Source organism: Danio aesculapii, chromosome 2 (genome assembly GCF_903798145.1).
Source record: "Danio aesculapii chromosome 2, fDanAes4.1, whole genome shotgun sequence".
In the NCBI taxonomy this organism is placed as follows: domain Eukaryota; kingdom Metazoa; phylum Chordata; class Actinopteri; order Cypriniformes; family Danionidae; genus Danio; species Danio aesculapii.
The window spans coordinates 49801220-49817333 of NC_079436.1; the positions used below are offsets into that span (position 1 = coordinate 49801220).

At 35.0% G+C, this 16114-nt stretch overlaps 1 protein-coding gene across 3 annotated transcripts in view; it reads left to right on the top strand.

Annotated features, from left to right (window-relative positions):
• sema4e (semaphorin 4e) overlaps window positions 1-16114 on the top strand; it is a 31619-nt gene that overhangs the window by 7434 nt on the left and 8071 nt on the right. For all 3 annotated transcript variants that reach the window (XM_056481562.1, XM_056481554.1, XM_056481570.1), the window contains exons 3-10: window positions 2646-2960; window positions 5247-5392; window positions 6603-6665; window positions 9677-9775; window positions 9867-9966; window positions 10092-10202; window positions 12817-12968; window positions 13067-13239. In XM_056481562.1, coding sequence (XP_056337537.1) covers window positions 2846-2960; window positions 5247-5392; window positions 6603-6665; window positions 9677-9775; window positions 9867-9966; window positions 10092-10202; window positions 12817-12968; window positions 13067-13239 — 959 coding nt within the window. In that variant the 5' untranslated portion in view covers window positions 2646-2845. The remainder of the gene's footprint in view (window positions 1-2645; window positions 2961-5246; window positions 5393-6602; window positions 6666-9676; window positions 9776-9866; window positions 9967-10091; window positions 10203-12816; window positions 12969-13066; window positions 13240-16114) is intronic.

A 16114-nucleotide genomic window follows, 5' to 3' on the forward strand; every position in this document is an offset into this window, starting at 1 on the left:
TATGAGTAGTATCTGATCAGATCTACATTTTTCAGATGCTACAGCTCATCTGCTGTTGCGCACCATAATCATGCACACTGTTAGAGATGTAGTAAACAGCTGCTGATGCAATCAGATACACCCGTTTACTGTTTTTGCTTCTATATGCTGACAATTGGTGCATTTGTATGCTGGTGTGTTGCATGCAATTACTGACAAAGGAACTGATGTGGTTTTGGTTGACATGGGCTAATTGTCATGCATTTAATGTTCTCTCTTTACCTTGTGTGTTGCATGTATTGAACTTAAAGCATAGAACATATTTTTCACCTCAAAAATTAAACTTTGAATAATTTCAAGATTACATTTTGTCTGGGGGTGAATGCAATGGATGGAAAAGTCACACGTACGCTAGAAACAAATTAGTAGGATTCATTTGAAAATGAAAATGTGAGTAAAATTCACAAATAATATTAGAGTTTTTAAAAAGAAAATTGCAATAACTTTGATGCCAAGATTTTTAATCTGGTTTAGTTCAGGACTCTTGACTGGACATTTCATTATTTAAGTTTTCTGCATTAAAGTCCCGTGAAGTGCTCCAAAATTTGCTTTTTTATTAGATGTTTGACGTAATCTCAACTAAAACATGAAGATAGGGCAGGACATTGAGTAGCTCCTCCCCTTTAAAAAAACAGCCAATAGCGTTTAGATTTTAATCACAGCTCTGCCATATCTTTTACACGCAAATTTTGTCACTGTTTTGTACCACACTAGATTGTGGATAACCTTGAAACTATCATACTGATACTAACATCTAAAAACTTTATTTTAATTTCACGGGAATTTTAAACGTCTCCCATTACAAGCATTGTTTGTTGCATGTGTTGAACTTAAAGCATAGCAATCTTGTTTTTCACCATAAAAATTCTACTTTGGATAATTTCAAGATTACATTTTGTCTGGTGGTTAATACAATAGATGGAAAAATCCCATAGACTTGCCAGTCACATGCACACTAATATTATTTGTGAATTTTACTCACTATTTTATTTTCAAATAAATCCTACCACTTTGTTTTTAGTGTTTTTTTTAGCCATAACTTTGCTGCTAAGATTTTCAATCAGGTTTAGTTCAGGACTCTTGACTGGACATTTCATTATTTAAGTTTTCTGCCTTTAAGTCCCGTGAAGTGCTCTGAAATTAGCATTTTATTTATTAGATGTTTGACGAAATCGAAACTGAAACATGAAGATAGGGCGGGACATAGAGTAGCTCCTCCCCTTTTATAAACAAAACACCCAATAGTGTTTAGTTTTTAATCACAGCTCAGTGAGGGTGGTTGAGCTTAAGCGCATCAAAGGAGAAGTATCTTGAAGGGATGTGGGACAGATACTAGAGAGCATTTAATTGGTCAAGATTTGATGAGAAACTAAAGAATGAGCTGATGTGAAAATAAAACATTGATCCATTTCGGCAGAAGTGACAAACTGCAAGCTTTACATGTTTAATTCAGTTTTATATCTACTAATCCTGAATTTTGTCACTGTTTTGAAGCAATAATTTCAAGATTACAGTTTGTCTGGTGGTTAATGAAATGGATGGAAAAATCCTATAGACCAGTGTTTTTCAACCCTGTTCCTGGAGGCACACCAACAGTACATATTTTGGATGTCTCCCTTTTCTGACCCATTAACTTCAGGTGTTGGAGTCTCTTCTGATGTTATGATAAGTTGATTCAGTTGTTTTTGATTAGGGAGACATTGAAAATGTGGACTGTTGGTGTGCCTTCAGGAACAGGGTTGGGAAACACTGCTATTAACTAGCAAGTCACATGTACACTAGAAACAAAGTTGTAGGATTGATTTGAAAGTGAAATGGGAGTAAAATTCACAAATATTATTAGTGTGGGTTTTAACAAAATCTTTGCTGCCAAGATTTTCAATCAGGTTTAGTTCAGGAGTCTTGACTGGACATTTCATTATTTAATTTTTCAGCTTTAAAGAGCTGTTTTGCTGCATCACATGGCTAATATTTTTATATATTCACAAAGAAATAACAAACTACAACAAACTGAACAACAAACTTGAAACAATTTTTTTTTTTCAAATGTGAAACTTTAAAGTAGGAATACTTTATAATGATACATTCCAATAATGTTTATTTAATGCTAATGTTGACAGTGTGGGTAATAACTAGTGAGCAACCACCTACAAAACACAGGTTACAAAATAGTTCTGGTACATCGTTTTTCCTGTTTCCTCATAATGTCTGTTAGGTAACAATAGGTTTTAAAAAATGACCATGTCTTGGGAGTTTTTGCATTAGTACAATGTCTTAAACTTTTTTTTTTTCAACCTTTTTTTTAAAGGGCGAAGAATCATTACTTTCCAAAGACTTTCTAACTTTTCGAATGCATTCGTGAGCATGTCTCTTGTGAAACTAGTTTTGGTTAATGCTATTGCTAGGCATATTTCAGGATGTGGTGAGGTTTTTTTAAGCTGTTCTAGCTTTGTGTCATTCTGAGGCTTGAAAAAGCAGAATCGTGTGTCTCTGTCAAGGTCCCAGAGCAAAAGCTTTCATCCTCCGCATTAGCATCACTATAGAAGTGACAGAAATACTTCTGCCAGCACCCCTGCCTGTACTCTCTCTCTTTCTCTCTCATTCAGATGGCCTCACAGCGCTCTTTGCTGCTTCTTTGAAGGGCATTCTTTGCAGCTAAAGTCATATATCTCAGTATGGAGGATCTCCGAACTGAAGCAGGGCAGAAGACAAGGATGAGAAAGCTTTGACAGAAAGACCACAGAGGAATTTTGCAATCGCAGACCAAAATCAAGGACAGATTTTTTTTTTTTAACAAGAGCACTAAATGATGTCTCTGCTGGCTGTTCTGTGTGTTTTGTACGTCTGGAGTTCAGCAACGCTGACCGGTGGGCTGGGATCAACACTGGATAGCTTACCTCGGAAAACAGTGCCAATTGGAAGTAAGTTGACTTTTTAAAAATCATGTTTGAATATTATTAGAAAAAGTGCCAGTGCTGTTTCTCACTATCGTTGGCTTATATCTATAAATGCACTTGGGTACTTTTTAAAAAATTACTTTCATTAGATACAAAATATTGAATCAGATGATAGTTAATTGATATTTTATTTCCATTTTCATATTTAAAGGTGCTGAATTTTTAAAGTGCTTTCAGCTGTATTTTTAGCAGCATATTAGGCCCAAAATCATGTCCATATACAGTTAAAGTCAGAATGATTCACCCTCCTGTGAATTTTTTATTTATTTTTTTCAATTATTTCCCAAATAATGCAACAAATTTTTTACAGTATTTGCTATAATATTTTTTTCTTCTGGAGAAATTCTTATTTGTTTTATTTTGGTTAGAATAAAAGCAGTTTTAATTTTTTTAAATTATTTTAAGGTCAATATAATTTGCCAATTTATTTTATTTTATTTTATTTTTTCTATTGTTTACAGAACAAACCATTGTTATACAATACAATGACTTGCCTAGTTAACTAATTAATTTAGTTATGCCTTTAAATTGCACTTTAAGCTGAATACTAGTATCTTAAAAAATATCTGGTCAAATATTATGTACTGTCATCCTGGCAAATGTAAAAGAAAGCAGTTATTAGGAATTAGTTAAATAAAATTATTATGTTTAGAAATATGTAGAATAAAATCTTTTCATTAAACAGAACTTGGAGAAAGTATACAGGGGGGCTAATTATTCAGAAGGGTTCATTTTGACTTCAACTGCATATATTCTATGGTCTTTTACAGAATAATATGGCATTACCACTATGTTAGAGTACAAATGACATGGTTAATATTTCTACTAGGTATTTTTGTTGTAATACCTATTGTGATAATTACTTATTTTTATTATTATTATTATTATTATTAATATTTTATCGTACTTCACTTACTATTTGGTTATTTAAAATTCTCTTTAAGCTCAAAAAATAATGATATGGTAAATGATTAAAATTTCAGTTCAGTCAAATAATGGTCAAAGGTGCAAAGTTCATTCATTATGAAGCAAGTTCAGTTCAGTTCAGTTGCATTCAGCTAAAGATTAGTGTCGGGTAAAAGAGGGCAGTGAACAACTGTTGTCAATTGGCTCACAAAATGAGATACAAACCATGTGAAGACCTATGATTTTATAGTTTACAAAGTTAAAAAGCAGGAAATATGAAATAAAGAAATAAACAGTAAATCATTTAATGCCCTACTACATTTGTTATACAGAATTTCATATACACGTAACCACAATTTGTTACATCATTTTAAAGATAATTTAGTTTATATAAACACTATAAATGAGGAGGACTTCTCTTCTCCTGAATCCTCAGGTCTGAATGCAGATACAGTGGATAGCAGTACAGCAGGTCTCCTGCCCTGTCTATTTCAACCATTAGCCCTGCCGGTAATCTGGAGAATTTTAAAAATAGACGAACACAGCAGCACGGATATAGGCGATGTGTCTGAATGGTAACAAACTCAACTGATAAAAGACAAAGTCTGCCAATCTCCGATTCTCGTACAGCTCTCTCGATAAAAGTGCTTGCTGCAAACCAACAACTTTGCTGTATCGGCCCTGACAGCATTGTGGGGAAAAACATGCAACAAACCCTGTAGATCATGGAAACAAACACATACGACCCATGCAGTGCGTGGTCTCACCCAATCATTGGGTCCCACAGCTTGGCAGGTCTGCCTGCCTTCGGAAAGCACGTGCACCCATGAATAATTAGGAAGCAGGGTCTTCTCATGGGACAAGAAAACTCTGCTATGAATAATAATGAGAAACTGACGCTTCATCACTTCACTTCCAGATTTGTGTTACGTCACTAATTTTGATCCCGCCCCAAAAATGATTTTAAACCTGGAAGGTGAAATTAGCTGACTCAAAATTATCCAGTTTTCCCCACAATTAAAGCTAACAGGTGCTAACGTTGTCTTAACTGATGCTCAACACACACACATCTGTTCAAATTTCAAAACAATTACTCCAGGGTGAACCTTTAAGTGTAGTGTTACCATCCGGCTCTATTCAATTCAAATTTTATCCCCATCCAATAGTGACGGTGCTGTTAAATCTGCAAAATTACAGAGTATTAGCTTTGTTTAAACCGCCATTGAGAAAGGCAAAGGCCAGAGAGGAGACACAGCACTGCATGCCTTTCTTCAAACCATTCCCTGTGTCCATTTCCATATTTGGCAAACGTGAGTTACTTCTGCCTTTGACGTGTGTTGCTAGGTAATGGAGGACGTTTGTTTCATGAAGAGGGGTTTTGGAACTACACCACCATGCTTCTGAGGGATGATCTTAACCTGCTTATCCTGGGTGCCAGAGAAGCCATTTTTGCACTCGACCTGGATGACATTACAGTCAAGAAGGCCATGGTGAGGTCTTAAAGGAATAGTTCAGATAAATATTCAAATGAAAACACCCTCAAATGGTATCAAACCTTTATTTAGAGTTTCTTTCTTCTGTTGAACATGAAAGAAGATATTTTGAGGAAAGCTGAAAAGCTGTAACCATGATATTGTATATACCTAAACTGTTCTAGCTTTTGTTTGTTTTATATTGGTTCATTTATTTAATGTGATTTTATTATATCTAATATTTTTAATTCTTTAAACGATTTCAATGTAGTTTAGGCTATTTTCTCTAGATATGACACCATTGTTTTGAGCCTACAAAAGTGGACACGTAATTTGTAAAGTTTTATGTCTTTCTGTTGTATTCATATTTAGTTTTATCTCCAAAATAAAGAAAGAAATACAGAAAGAAACCACTCGTGGCATCAACAGAGCTGTCAAGTGAGTGCTCTTTCACCCGGTGTAAAGATTAATATGGTGTAAAGATTATTATACGTTATTGAAACACTGATGACGCATCAAAGAGATATCACTTAGAAGTGAAAACTACTTTATTATTTTATGCAATGCCCTTACATTTAAAATGGCAACATAAGGGCGATCTAAAGCAAAAGGATCCCAAGTGTATATGGTGTTTTATGGAATAGCCTGTCTTAAACTGACCAGTTATATGTTTTTCTTTCCCTTATTATTTTTTTTTTGGCGCATGTGCTCCTGTGCGATCGGAAAACTAGTGTAATGATGGCATGTCATCTTTACCAGACTCAGGCAAAGTCCACCTCTCCTTTCACTCCGCCCCGAAGCCCCAGCTGGCCCTCTTTGGCCCAAGGTATTCAGCGGGCTAAAAAAGGCTTGTTGTTGGCCCAAAGGAAGCCCTGCTTTGGCCCGATCAGGCTCCGAAAATGACAGTGGAAATGCGACTGGCCCTGGCTCGCTCGTTTTAGGTGCGAAAGTGGAAACGCGGCTATTGACTTCTGTAGTAGGAATAACAAATGGAAGTCAATGGTTACAGGTTTCTGACATTTTTCAAAATATTTTCTTTTGTGCTTAACGAAAGAAAGAGACAAACAGGTTTGTGACAAGGGAAGAAAGAGTAAACAATGGCATAATATGGGGATTTTTGTTGAACTATCTCTTTAAATGCATAGTTACAAATGTTTCTAATGCTGTCTTCAGTTTGTCAAGGTGTTTTTTTTTTTTTTTTTTACTAAACTGTGTTGTTTCTCTTCAGGTGAAATGGGAAGTAACACGTGACCAGCAAAACGATTGTTCAAATAAGGGGAAAGATGCTACGGTGAGTCTTCATTTCAAATCTTCATTTCACATCATGAAGGAATGCTTTTTCATTTAATCGTCTTAAACAGATTTAAAAAAATCTAAAATACAACCTCTGTAGATGAACAAGTAAACACAAACAATGTAGAATTAAAAAAATACAAGTATGACTCATTACAGTTATTTTTGCTAACATATAACCAGCATTTGCTTGCACATCATTATATGCTAACCAACAAGATCATCATGTTGAATTAGAATCAGTTTAAATCATTATAATATCATTTACAAAGTATTTAACCTACTAAAATTTATGTAATTAATGTTTTACATCCACACAAAAACAGGCTTAGATGATATATGTTGTACTTTAAACATATGAACAGAAATAACTGTGGTGAATTTCTGTGACATGCTCGAAGAAGGAAACCAAGACAGCAGAACGTGCATCGTTTGGCTAAAAATGGGACAGCTGTGGCTAATAGCACAGACTATAAAATACACAAGACGTGTCACTCGTATAGTTTTAAATGTGGAAAAGTGTTACGGTCAATATGGCGAATGAAGCCCCCTCCTTATAGTACAGGAGCCAATATAAACTGAAGATTCTTGTAATGTAATGTGTATTTATATACGCATTTATTGTGTATGGTTACACCCCTACTCTTTTTTTACGAGAAGTGCCATGGGATTTTTAATGACCACAGAGAGTCAGGACCTTTCTGAGTTTCTGCAGATTTCGTGTGATTCAAACATTTAGAAATGAAACGAAAGAAACAGTTGTAGTTTAATTTTATTGGTGAATCCTAAAATGAAATTTAATCTTACATTTGGCAAGCAATTTTGGAGAATTTGATGTTTCCACATTCTAACAGAATGCCCAAGCATAATTCCCGAGAGGCGTTTCAAAGATGACCAGCGAGTAAACTGACTTGCCTTTTAAGGGACTTTGCTAATAGCCTTCAACTGTGAATTTTGAATCCGTAATCAGAGTACCCGCAGGGTCTTAAAAGCATTGAAAAAGTCTTAATAAATCTCAAATTAAGCCCTTAATAGGGTTTAATTTGGTATACAAAGTCTTGGATTTCTTATTTTATTCATTTATTTTTGCCTTTCCTAGGACTAAGTTCATATCGTAACAAAATTAACTGTTACTAATGTAGGCTAATTAAAAATTCATGCAGCGTAACTTCCTTAAAACTGAAGCACCACTCTTACACATTGAATGAGAACATTACAGAGGTTTTCAAAACCATGTTTCCTGGAGGGTTGCGTATAAATAAATATAACTGATCACTGAAATAAAATGTTTTATTTCATTCAAGTAGCTCACTTGTACATAATTATTTTCTAGTGTTCAAAATGTATACAGATTTGACTTTATCCCTCTCATACTTTTGCCTCAATGGGTACGAAGTTGGCATTGAATTTAATTTGAAATGGTATTAAAAAGGTCTTAAAAAGTCTTGAATTTCATTTGGAGGATCCCGGAGGTACCCTGGTAATGAATCACTTTAAACTCTTATTTATCATTATTTTACATAGAGGAGCTCAAATATTGAATTGTGTCTGCTCCTGTTTATTTATGATTACTTTAAACTGCTGTAACAAGTAGAAAAATTCTAAATTATTAATTTATATAAATTTTCCGCTACTATTTTATGAGTTCTTGCTTTTTTATAATTGTAGCTTAGGCTACATGTGATACACTGATCAGCCACTTTATTTCGTACACTTTACTAGTACTGGGTTGGACCCCCTTTTGCCTTCAGAACTGCCTTAATCCTTCGTGGCATATATTCAACAAGGTACTGAAGATATTCCTCAGAGATTTTGGTCCATATTGACATGATAGCATCACGCTGTTGCCGCAGATTTGTCAGCTGCACATCCATGATATGAATCTCCCGTTCCACTACATCCTAAAGGTGCTCTATTGGATTGAGATCTGGTGACTGTGAAGGCCATTTGAGTACAGTGAACTCATTGTCATGTTCAAGAAACCAGTCTGAGATGATTCACGCTTTTTGACATGGTGTGTTATCAGAAGATGGGTATATTGTGGTCATAAAGGGATGGACATGGTCAGCAACAATACTAATTTGGTATAATGCTTTGAATTTCTGTGTAGTAAAAAAAAGTTTATGTTCTATTTAGGACAACACTAAACTCATTCATTCATTCATTTTCTTTTCGGCTTAGTTTCTTTATTAATCAGGGGTCACCACAGGGTAATGAACCACCAACTTGCCCTTCCAGCCGCAACCCAACACCAGGAAACACCCATACACTCCTGCATTCACACACATACACTACAGACAATTTAGCTTATTCACCTATAGTACATGTCTTTGGACTGTGGGGGAACCGGAGCACCAAGAGGAAACCCAATGCGAACACGGGGAGAACATGCAAACTCCACACAGAAATGCCAACTGATCTTGCTGGGGATCGAACCATCGACCTTCTTGCTGTGAGGTGATCATGCTACCCACTGCGCCACCGTGACGCCCACACTGAACTTATACACTACATACCTGAATGTATAAGTGCATAGTGCAAAGGTGTCAAACTCAGATCCTGGAGAGCCATAGCTCTGCACAGTTTAGTTCCAACCCTAATTTAACACACCTGATCAAACTAATTGAGTCTTTCAGGCTTGTTTGAAACCTAGGTAAGTGTGTTGGAGCAGGGTTGGAACTAAACTGTGCAGTGCTAGCATAGTGTGTAGTGTGCCATTTAGGAAGCAATGAGTAAATTATTCTGTTATTTACACTGCAAGTTGCAGTATTATAATCACTAATTAGCATCAATACATTTTTACTACTATTTGTTAATTAGAAATTTAACATATTATACACATATGAAGATGTTTAAGACTATTAAAAGCAGCGTCTGAGGAAGTGGCTTTGGTATGTTTATTTACAGCAGATATATGGAAGTGTGTCTTGCAGCTTGGTCAGGCAATGTGGTTAGAAAAAAATCATTGAGTTATTCCCCGTATTGTTTGTTTGTTTTTAATTTTTTTAGAATGACTGCAAAAACTATATTCGAATTCTTCATAAAAAGGACGATGGCAGAATGTATGTTTGTGGAACCAAAGCGTTCAACCCTACCTGTGGCTATTTGGTGAGTAGCATCCATTTCATTCAGTGTTTGTTAGTGACCAAAAATGTGGAATGTGTATTGTTTATGTCTTTGTTGCATGTTATTCTCATAGTCCTATGCGGATGGTAAGCTGACTTTAGAGATCATCCAAGAAGATACGAAAGGGAAATGTCCGTTTGACCCTTTTCAGCGATATACATCTGCAATGGTCGGTACGTACTGCCTAGCTGTCCATAGACTAGATAATTTGTATTCATATCTGCAACACTCAAGGTTTCATTGATTGCAAGTATTTTGACACATATAGTAATCTGTGCCTTGGTTTTCTCTCTCTCAGATGGAGCATATTACTCTGCTACTTCAATGAACTTTCGTGGTTCAGAGCCGGTGATGATGCGCAGCACAGAGGAAAGCATTCGAACTGAGTTTACAAGCACCTGGCTCAGTGGTGAGAAAGTGTTCATGTCTAAACCAACCACCAAACACAATGTGAAAAAAAATGCAAGAGCAAACTCAGTGCAATACCCTTGTACATAACCACAACATACTTGCAAATTGTATGCACAGCTTATCAGATTTTTAGAACAAAGGCTACTAATAAACTGTTAAAGGTAAGGTCCTATGAAAGGTTCCATATCTAGTATAATCTAGTGTGCTATAAAACAGTGACGGGTTTAGAAGAAATAAACCTAATAAAAACATCCAAAACCTGCAGTTTGTCTCTTCCGCCCCCAAAATAGATCAACGATTTTTTTCACGTCACCTCATACTTCAGTTTCTTGTCAAACCTTCTGACCAATCAAACGCTTTCTAGTATCTGACATGCCCCGCCCACTTTAAGACGCTTCTAGTTTGCTTTTCATTTGATGCGCTTGAGCTCAATAGCTGTCACTGCGGTCTCCCTCAAAACTGGACCTCATGTATTAATTGAATGTACAAAAACAAGAAATTCAGGCAAATCATTTTTTGAAGGATTGAGAGAGCTAAATACAGTCAATTTCTCCCTAAAAGATATTTTATCCGGCAGAGATAAAAAGGTTAATAACAAAATTTTACCATTTGAATGACATAGATTTAATGGATAGGATATAATAGTTTTCCTTTTTTTCCTCCATTTATATTATTTTGTTTTATTTAAATTTTTCTTTAATAGTAAACCAACTTAGTATTCCCTTATTAATCCCTCAGGACTTCTAACCAAGTTGCGCTCCATACTCCAATTCAGTAGGTGGCGGAAAATGCTCCGTAGTTGGTTTGCCAACCACCAGATAAAACTCCAGAAAAAGAAACATTGAATAAAACTGCACATTTCAAGGCATCTCACAATATCTTTAATAATCATCCATTTGTTAGTATTTAAATTATTCTCCGTTTCAGGAAGACTTTTTGTTTTTACGCTTGTCAAAATTCTTTTTAGTTCAAATATGTGACGCTGGATCACTAAATATTATGTTGCATGCATAAATTTGTGGGAATAGCCAAAAGTATGTCAAAATGATTGATTTATATTGTGTGCCAAAAATGCTTTAAGATTTAGTAAATAATTTTCCATAAATATGTCCACTTATGTACAACTAATGATTAGTAATATGCATAGCTAATAATAGAATTTGGACAACTTTAAAGTTGATTTTCTTAGTATTTAGATATTTTTTTCCTCAAACCTTTACTAGATGTTGCTATATTCTAACAAACCCAACATTCACTGAGAGCTTAGTTATTTAGGTTTCAGATGATGTATAAATCTCTGGACTGGTTTTGTGATACCGGGTCACACATGTAAATAGGTAATTACGTGATAGCAACACAGTCTGTAAATGACATGGTGAAGCAGTTTGGTAGTCATTAATGTGGACATCCAACAATCATTGTGCTTTTTGTTTTTTGTTTTTTTACAATGAAGATGTATAGCCAAACGAAACAGCTTCTTGAAAAAAGTAAAATTTAATCTTGATTTTTGTCTGTTGTGAGTTGATTGTTGTTTTTTTATTCGTGCATCTCATATGAGGGACAGGTTGATCCCACCCTCGCACCAGTAAACAATCAGAGAAAACATGAGATGATATAAATGAAGGGGATTTTCATTTGATTAAAGTTTACAATGAGACATTGACTTTGATAAAAGTTTAAAATAACGCTTTTACTAACAAAAATAAACAACGAACAATACATTTACTACAGTTTTTATTCATCTTTGTTAACATGAATGTAATTTCTTGTTAACTCACAGTGTATTAACTAATGTCAACAAGCATAACTCTCGATTTTATTAATGCATTTAGTAAATGTTGATCTATGATTAATAAATGCTATTCAAGTATTGTTTATGATAGTAAAACATTAACTAACATTAAAGGGGATCTATTATCCAGCTTCTAATGGTCAAAATCTAGTGATGTAATTATATTATAATCACACTTTATTAAAACAGTCTGCAGAAACACTTTGATTGACATTATTTCTTTGTACGTGTCATCAGAGAGGGAAAGCCCCGCCCCCTAAAGTGACGATCTCTCCCTCATTAGTACAGGGCGTAGTCTTGTTTTTGAATCTGCCACTATGCTGACACATGGGCATTTGTAGCTCCGCCCTCTTTAAAAAAAGAGCACAATCTCATTTGAATTTAAAGCGACAGTCACCAAATCGGCACAATTAGGATCAAAGCCTAAAAGGGGCAGATTCAAAGAGTTATAAAACATTATTTGTTTGGTATTTTGAGCTGAAACTTCATATACACACTCTAGGGACATCCAAGACTTATCTTGTAAAAAGAGGTATAATAGGTCCCCTTTAACTAATGGATTGTAAATTGTGACTTATATAATAATGTGCATGAATAAGTCATTTATTATATATTTTGCCATATTCCAAACCAAAAAAATGTAGAATGATTATTGGTGCCAGACAGGGTGGTTTGAGTGTCTGCTGATTGCAATCATTTACAGAAAATCTTGCGAGAACACACACACACACACACAAATAAACCGTAGTTCTGTGGGTGAAAACATGCCTACTCTTATAGAAGGGCGATGCAAACAACTAAAATAGTTTTGTCATTTTAGAACCAAATTTTATCCACATGGCCCACATACCAGAGGGCCAATCAAATCCAGACGGCGATGATGACAAGATCTATCTGTTCTTCAGTGAGACAGCAGTGGAATATGAGTCATACACAAAGGTGGACGTGTCTCGAGTGGCTCGTGTGTGCAAGGTAAACTCCCTTGAGGTTATACATGTATTTGAAGAAATGTTACAGGATTTCCTGTCTACCACGTATAGCATCTATGCAAAATCATTTTATCTTCTCAGGGTGACTTGGGTGGACAGAGGACGCTACAAAAAAAGTGGACATCATTTCTAAAAGCAAGGCTCGACTGTCAAGTTCCAAACACCAATCTCCCTCTTCTGGTCCAGGACGTTTTCCACTTGTGTCCAGATTACTGGACCACCTGTGTTTTTTATGCTGTTTTTACACCACAGTCGTAAGTTTGAGTGTTTCATTGTTAAAGCAAAGCATATTTGATCATATATTGAATTCATAACTGCCACAAACAACACCTTTGAAAATCTTTTAATTCCACAAACCTCAAGAATTATTATTAGCTATAGATTTTTAATCAGGTTTAGATCAGGACTCTGGGCTGGACATTTCATTATTCATTCATTTTCTTTTTGGCTTAGTCCCTTTATTAATCTGGGGTTGCCACAGCGGAATGAACCGCCAAGTTCTCCAACACATGTTTTACGCAGCAATGCCCTTCCAGCTGCAACCCATCTCTGGGAAACATCCATACACACTCATTCACACTCATACCCTATGGGCAATTTAGCCTACCCAATTCACCTATACCACATCTCTTTGGACTGTGGGGGAAACCAGAGCACCCGGAGGAAACGCAAACTCCACACAGAAACGCCAACTGACCCAGCTGAGGCTCGAACAAGCAACCTTCTTGCTGTGAGGTGACAGCACTTTGTACTGCGTCGCTGACATTTCATTAATTTGGTGTTTTATTACAGTGGAAATCAAAACTAGAGAACAGCCCACAATTTTCCAAATTTTGAGGTCTCTGCATAGTTCTGTTTGACGTGATCATATGAGCAGAACACTAATCCTCTATAAAAAAATCTAATATAATAAAATTTTAAGAATGCTTTTATATACCTATTAAACTCTATTAAATGGCAGCCATACATTCCAGTTTTAACTGGCTTTGCAATGTACTGTAGTCAGAGTGTTAAGTCAAATCACCACAATGGCTCTTCTTATGTTTAACACTCTTTTTTTCTCTCCAAATCCTGTATATTGTAATAACAGACAGGGTTCTCTACCCCTCAAAAGCCTGCGCTATCACACACACACACACACACACGTTCTACTTACACATGCGCAGCTCATAGAACATAACTTAACAAGAGCACTAAAGTGACTATAACTTCAATTCAATTGAACCTTTATATATTTGATATAAATAATAAGGATTAAGACATTAAAAATTAAAGTAGTAGTTCACCCAAAAATTTACTCGCAATTTATTCACCCTCAAGTGGTTATAAACATTTATGAGTTTCTTTCTTCTGTTGAACACTAAATAAGATATTTTGAAGAATGCTGAAAATGGGTAACTATTAACTTCCATAGTAGAAAAAACAAATACTTTAATTACAGATTTCCAGCTTTCTTTAAAATGTTTTTTGTGTGTGTGTGTGTGTGTGTGTGTGTGTGTTCAACAAAAAACAGAAACTCAACCAGGTTTTGAACAAGTGAAGTGAGTAAATGATGACAGAACTTCTTTTTGGGTGAACTATCCCTTAAAGTGTTCATATTATATTTTCTAATTTTGATCTCTACTGTACTTTGCACACCTCTACCTTTTCCCAGTGAATGTAATTGTTGTGTCAAGTGCCCTTTGTTTACATAGCGCTAATGCAGTTCATCCATCCAAATCCATGATGCAAGCTTTAAAGATCCTGTGAAGTACTTTAAAATGTGCATTTTTGTTCGATGTTTGACATAATCTCAACCGAAATATGAAGAGAGGGTGGTGTTTTGAATAGTGTTTTGTTTTATCACCGCTCTGCCAGTAAGAGTGGTTGAATGAGAAGCGTCTTGAAGGGGGCGGGGCATATCAGATTCTAGAGAGCATTTGATTGGTCACGATTGGATGAGAAACTGTTGAGGAATAAAACTGTTGATCCATAGGCAAAGGTGACAAACTACAAGCTTCACTTGTTTATATCGCTTTCAAATCTTCTAAAAGCAGATTTTGTCACTGTTTTGGTGCACGCTAGTCCATAGATATCCTAAAATCGAATAATACTGATACTAACATCTAAAAAATTCCTCCATCAGAGATGAGACCTTTTATCAACATTTACATTTTAAACAAGTGGCAAGAGGAGTGGGATGCATTGGAAAATAAAAAATTGCATGAAATCCGACCTGAAATCCCAAACCAAATTTTAAGACATTTTAAGACTAGATTTGATCAAGTTATTTTTACCAGATGTCGTATTGGGCATACAAGATTAACCCATGTTTTTTTGCTTAAAGATGAAGACCCCACTCAGTGTTTGTGCTGCAAAACTCAGCTTACTGTAAAACACATTTTACTGGACTGTCCTGCTTTTACTGATTCTAGAAGACTTTTTTATGAAATGAACTCTCTTAAGGACATTTTTAACAAAATGACACCAGAAAAGATTTTAGAATTCTTATCATATATTAACATTAAACATTTTTAACTTGTGTATTCATTTGTTTGTTATTCTTAATTGTTTATTTAAAAATTATTTAATATAGAAATGTTCTTGCCATGAAAATAGCCTTGGTTGCTGACATGACAATAAATCAAAAATACATTACATTACATTACTAACATCTAAAAAAACTTTATTTTAATTTCATGGGCCCTAAAAATTACACTTAAAAAGTCTTTAAAATGTCTTCAAAATTTTAGGCCCTAAAAAGTCTTAAATTCACTAAAATATTGTCTTGTTGGTCTTAAATCATTTTGAATGCGTCTAAATTTTTTTTTAAGTAAAGCTACCCAATAGATCTAACACACATTTAATCGCCAGCAATACATCTCAGTAAAACTTTTAGAAAAACTATATTCATAACTAATTTTATAATAGTCTGTTGTGCTTACATTTAGTTTTTTACGAGCTTTTTGAAGTTATGTTGAAAAAAATGTACGTATACAACTAGGGTCTGCTTGCTTTGACACATTATTTAAAATATGTGGCTAAGAAATAACTAATTAGAATTCATTTTTGATGGGGCAAATACAATTTTTTTTTCTGCTGGGCCATACAAAAAATCCTTAGTGTTTACTCCTAAATGCGTCTAAAATT